Genomic DNA, 5,623 nt, shown 5'->3' on the forward strand with positions numbered 1-5,623 from the left:
GAGAGGACTGTTCAGCCGGGAAGAGAGATACACTTACACACGAACACAGAAACAATTGAACAGTTACTGTGTAGACAAGTCACAGGTTTGCTTTTGCAAAAATGTTCTTCGTACGTGCTATGCCATTCCTTTTCTATCGTGAGCGCTACACTCCAAAGTAGTACAGAAATAAAACTAACCTAGTGTCAATGTGCATACAAATGAACAGCTGACTACATTCATTCGAAACATCTCTACGATATTGAGCTTACCTCTAAGGTGATTTCTACATTCGGTGAGTAGTTTCGACCCCGCTCGCCTATTCACTCTGTCAACTAGCCGATTCTTCTCTGTGAACGTTTCGTTCGTTGTGACAACTATCGCCGTTGTATCCAACAACGACAGGTCACCCATCCTGTAAAGACGGTCAACAAACATATGCCATCTCTGTAGTGCTACATAAATGTTAATATGGATCATGACAGAAGCCTAGACAGGTAATGTTTCTCTTGTAACATAGCCGGCAGTCTCAGAAATTCCAACGACGAAACAGATAAGAAGTTAATCTTTTCAAAGACTTGCAGGATAAGATGAGTACATAAAATACTTTCTTCAGAATGGATTCCTGTCTATATAAGACACTTTTGGCATTTGTGTTGAGTGGCAGTTACACAGTAAAGCTACTTCTACAGAATGATCACCTGTCTATAAGGGCACTTTCAGAATTTTCTTTGTGTGACACTAATATAAAGGTTTGATTGTACATTGCAAATTTGTAAATACATTGCAATTGGTCTTATCGATTATGTTGACATTGCGTAAAGCCTCGTTTATATGGGAATGTTTTCACACAAGCATTTCACGTGATCCGCTTTGCTACAAGGACGACTCTAGATTTGTTGCAGCTAGATTCAACATTTGTTGAAAATAGCCAAAAGACTTTGCCTCGACTAACTTGACGCTCACCAAATGACGACTTTTTCATTGATGCTCGGGTCGCATGTGAACGGTGTCGGCGTCGATGTGTCTTTGAAACGGCTCTTGTCGTAGTCTGGTACAGGTAAGCTGCTCCATCTCGGAAGCGTCTCCAGCGAAACAACATCCGATGCAACTCCTATGGGCTCCATCGTTTACCCTGGAAAATCCGAGCGCAGCATACTATAGTGAAAGAATTTGAATTCGAGAGGCGACAGTAATACGCAAGCAGTGCTCAATTTTAAGGTTTTTTTGTGCGGCCCTCCGGTTGCTCCGCGTGGACAAACCAAGGAGAGTACAGCATATTGTGGTTGTCCCTCAACGCTCAGTTTTGGTTTGTCCGGCATTTTATTCTAACATGTGCTCGCATCGCTCTGCCTCAGCGTGATGGCTCAGTTGCCTGGTAATAGCCAAAAGGCCTAATCATGTTAACGATTTCTGTACTGTTTGCAGTTACAGCAGACATGGCATTCGCATTTCGCTTCACTCATTATATTAAAGAGAATAAAATATTTGGTAATGTGGGTAAACTGATGCCTGGGAATCAATTGACGTTAATAATCCAATAGTAATTAAAAGTTTGCATGAATTTATTTTCATATACATTTACATTTATAAAAAAAAAAAAAAATAAAATAGTTAACTAACACTACTAACAATTATAACACTGTGTTGTCAAGTCACAGATGACAGTAAAAATTTGAAACAATTAACACGATAACATTAGGCGCGTTCCGACTGCGCGAAATTAGCGGGATGCCTAAATCTCGGTTTTGCATCCGCGCATCGAAATATCCGAGATTCTTTTACAACGTGGTGAACGCAAAAATCTCACTAAGTATCGGCGATCCAGCATCGCTGCTGCAAAATCGCATTTGAAAGTTCGCGCACCTTATTGGAATTAAGCCGCGATTAATTGCACCGCGCGGGCGCTTGTGGTGAACCGCTCCGCCGCAAATACGATCCCGTAATTTTTCGTATCCCAATCATTCCAACGCGATCGCTATAACATCCGGCACCGTTGAGCATGCGCGGTTTTCGACATTAATAGAGATTATACGCGCTCTGGCGATTAAGCGAGATATTCTTCGACCTGTGTGAACAATGACACCAATATATCTCGGTATTTCCATCGCGCATTAGGGCATCGCGGTGCGAAATTGGTGTGTGTTTGAACACGCCATATTTGTGTTGTTAACACACGTAATGTCTTTACTTTGTATCAAGCAAACGCCAGACAATGCGTCTAGACATGTACGTCCTTTGCAGGACGTATTGTGCAACCCTGCGCCCGTATGTAAAATGAGCAGGCACGCATTATGAATTTATGAATATAAAATTTTATAGAGGTTGTTGGACACTAGGACAAGCATTGTCGCTGCCCGAGACGAAAAATCCAGTCGCATCTGTTTAAATTAGAGCCCTGCAAGCACCATTAAAGGAGCGGAATCTGTGATAATCGCCGCGCTGTGGCAAACTGACAACTAGTGGTTAGCACTGTTAAAACTAAAAGGTCCAGATTCTGGATTATAAAAGACACCCCCGATCACTAGCATGAGAATGTTCTCGCGTTTGGCCATTAGCAACCTTTCCAATTAACAAACAGCTGAGGTGGAGATTTGTCCCCCGCTCCTAGATGGACAAAAATTTGATGGGGCGACGAACATACCCTACAAATTCAGTCAAGTGATACAGGGGCGTAGCCAGGGGTGATTCCAGGCATTCTGGAATCCCCCTGGTTTGTATCAAAATAGCACATACCTGATACAGTATGTATATGTTGTGCCCAAACTTGGAATCTTCCCACCATAAACTTGCGAATTCAGCGATCGCATCAGTTGGCAACCAATCTTGAGATGGGCAAACAGAGGTTAAAACAGCAGCTTTGCCACAAACATATGGTTATTAGGATCTTCAAATGTTATATCATAACTATTAATGGTTCGTACTATCCTTTTTTTCCTCAATGTGTTTGGCACCTTTGTAATAAATATTTAATGATTATAATAAATAATTTGCGCCGTAAATATGAATGTAAATCTCCTTCTTAGTTTTGCACCGATGCACACCACACACTCGCTATGACGCGGTTGTTGACATCACGACTGTTTTCAGTTTTCGCAATCTTGAGACAAAAACATTGGTCATGCCACTAAGGGAGCATCCGCAGTTTTGCCGGCGCACAATCGCTGCACAATCCTCGAGGATTGTGCTATGTTTTCCAAGTTTGGGCTACGACAGTCACAGCCAGAGTTTTTTGCGCCCTCGAATCATATGTTTGTGCAAGCTCTGTTTACCTCTGTTTGCCCAATCTCAAGATTGGTTGCCCAAACTGTGGATGCACTGAAATTCCAAGTTTGTGCAAGATTCCAAGTTTGAGCACAACAGCTACGCCCCTGTGATAAGCAAGCTAAGCTATGTTTTGCCTGTTCCCGAGCCTGAAGCTGAGGACAGTAAGGAAGGCCTTGGCCCTTGCCCAGTTGCGCTGAGAGGGTCTATGTCCCCCAGGGTACTGCCGGAATGTACCCTAGGTACGGTCCGGTATACCGGAACGTACACTGGTACTATCTAATATGCCGGACCGTACCTCGCCTACTCCACTAACGAGTCTAGGGAGTCGCCTACGCCTACTCCCTAACCCTAATCCTAACCATATCAAATAGTTACCAGGGTACGGTCCGGTACCCTGGCACAGGCAGTACCCTGGGGGCAAGGCCCTGGGGGACAGACCCTATGAATGAGCCCCAGTTGCCGGCGTCATGCCTGCCTGGGTTCAACATAAATTTACTGTTGCCACTATTGCATCGGAATAATATGCATGCTTACTGCAATCCAACCAACCAAATGTTTTGGATCTTGTATAAGGTATACAACGCGAGGCTTTATCTAACTACGTCTTTAAACGAGGCTTTATCTTACGAGGCGTGCATTTACCAACAACAACGTACAGCTGATAGATTCAGAACAAGTTTCTAGCGTACTGTTTCCAGTAGACTGGTACTCGCTCCCACCTCGATTACTCGATGGGGGAGAGGTGGGACCGGGTACCCGTCTATTGTTTTTATTTGGTCGTGCTGCCATCTGGTATTGAAAAATGTAAAGGAAATTACGAATCTAAATAGATAAATACATCAATATTCATAAGTATGTGATATTCTTATGAATACATAATTATTACATACCTATATACGTTATCATATAAATTCTTATTACTTAAATAATAAGATATTTTATGTTATTTTAATGAAAAAATTTCAGGACTCCGACTGTACACTTGTTACGTCTTCATCGTTCGTCGAGCGCTGTCAACATTCGTTTTTACAGAGCGCGGCAAATATGATCACTTCAATCAATTTTTGCTATTCTGAAACTATGTAAACTTGAATCTAACTATGGTTGAGAAACACGTAGCGTTGGGGTTGTACTTTTAACTATATTTTATTTTAATGAGGTAAGAATGAAGACTTGGCTGGCAATCTTAGAATTAACAATTATAAATAATACAATTTCATTTTCAGCCTCTCTTGACTTGAGTTGAGTTCGTATTTGAATCAAATTTCAAATTCAAATTCAAATTCAAATAAAGTTTATTGCACAGATAATCGTAGATCATACAGGCAAATATGCTACAAACTACAATAAAACAAATTCCTAGGCTAATAAAAACATAATACATGATAATATATTTTTTTGTTATTTAACATAATTTAACGTTCTATCCAAAAAACAACAACACTTCAAACTAGTGTAATAAAATACAAACTCCTAAACTACGCTAACGAACAAGTTTCATGTGAGTATAGACTATCGCGGTAAGTATCGCGTGGTATCGGTTGCCGCAGATAGTAACGTTTGGTATCGGAAACTGCAGGCACCCTGAGTTCAGATGTAGGACTAGTAAAGTCCGACTGTTGGTCTAAACCTATCTGTATTTAGCTTGGGATATGTGGTGTGATTTAGTTTATTATTTGTATATCTCACCATTTATGTTTTGGGTGGATCTTGTCGTGGTCTTGTCGTGGTCTTGTCGAATCGATGTTACCTCACATGTCGCGGTTATCATTGCGTGATCCTAATTATATCTACCGTTTGACGTTCGTGTCTTTCAGATCAGCCCAGCATTAGCAATCGAAATGGGTGATAGTCGGAGGCTGGTGAGCAAGCTTCGGGAGCTGAGCGGTCCCGGAGCGCAGACGATGCATCGCGACAGCTGTGAGTGGATGTTCCAGCTCGGCGACGCGCAGACGGCGATGCTCGATTGGCTGTGCAGCTCGATCGCGGCGGCGAATCTCCTCGACCCGTCCGAACTCGAAGAGTTCGATTCCCTGAAGCGCACAAAGGGTACTGTTGATAATTAAGCTCGCACTGAACAATCCTAGTATGGGACCCCGTAAATATGTTTTCGCATATGTGCTAAACTGATCCGGTGTGCTGAGCTAGTATTGGGCCCGCTCGCACACACGTGATTATGCATGTGTTGTCATCGGCTCGATGTAATCTTTAAATGCTGCCGTATTTGTATCCGAGATCAGATAAATGGCGCTTCATATCGCGCTTGCACTAATTTTTAGCTCATCTGACATAGTCAGATGCAGCTTGTATAATCGCATGATCGTCCGTCCGTCCGTGCGAGCGTCCGTCCGTCCGTGCGAGCGTCCGTCCGTCCGTG

At 42.6% G+C, this 5,623-nt stretch overlaps 1 protein-coding gene across 1 annotated transcript in view; it reads right to left on the minus strand.

Annotated features, from left to right (window-relative positions):
• The window catches only part of LOC106812550 (protein GDAP2 homolog), a 10,368-nt gene extending 6,461 nt beyond the window's left edge, over nucleotides 1-3,907 (minus strand). Inside the window, exons 1-3 of the mRNA XM_014816447.1 lie at nucleotides 3,781-3,907; nucleotides 946-1,114; nucleotides 217-394 (exon numbers count right to left, since the gene is read on the minus strand). Coding sequence (XP_014671933.1) covers nucleotides 217-394; nucleotides 946-1,106 — 339 coding nt within the window. The 5' untranslated portion in view covers nucleotides 1,107-1,114; nucleotides 3,781-3,907. The remainder of the gene's footprint in view (nucleotides 1-216; nucleotides 395-945; nucleotides 1,115-3,780) is intronic.
• Between the last annotated feature and the right edge of the window lie 1,716 nt (nucleotides 3,908-5,623).

The sequence above is a fragment of the Priapulus caudatus genome, unplaced genomic scaffold, assembly GCF_000485595.1.
Source record: "Priapulus caudatus unplaced genomic scaffold, Priapulus_caudatus-5.0.1 Scaffold660, whole genome shotgun sequence".
Lineage (NCBI taxonomy): Eukaryota > Metazoa > Priapulida > Priapulimorpha > Priapulimorphida > Priapulidae > Priapulus > Priapulus caudatus.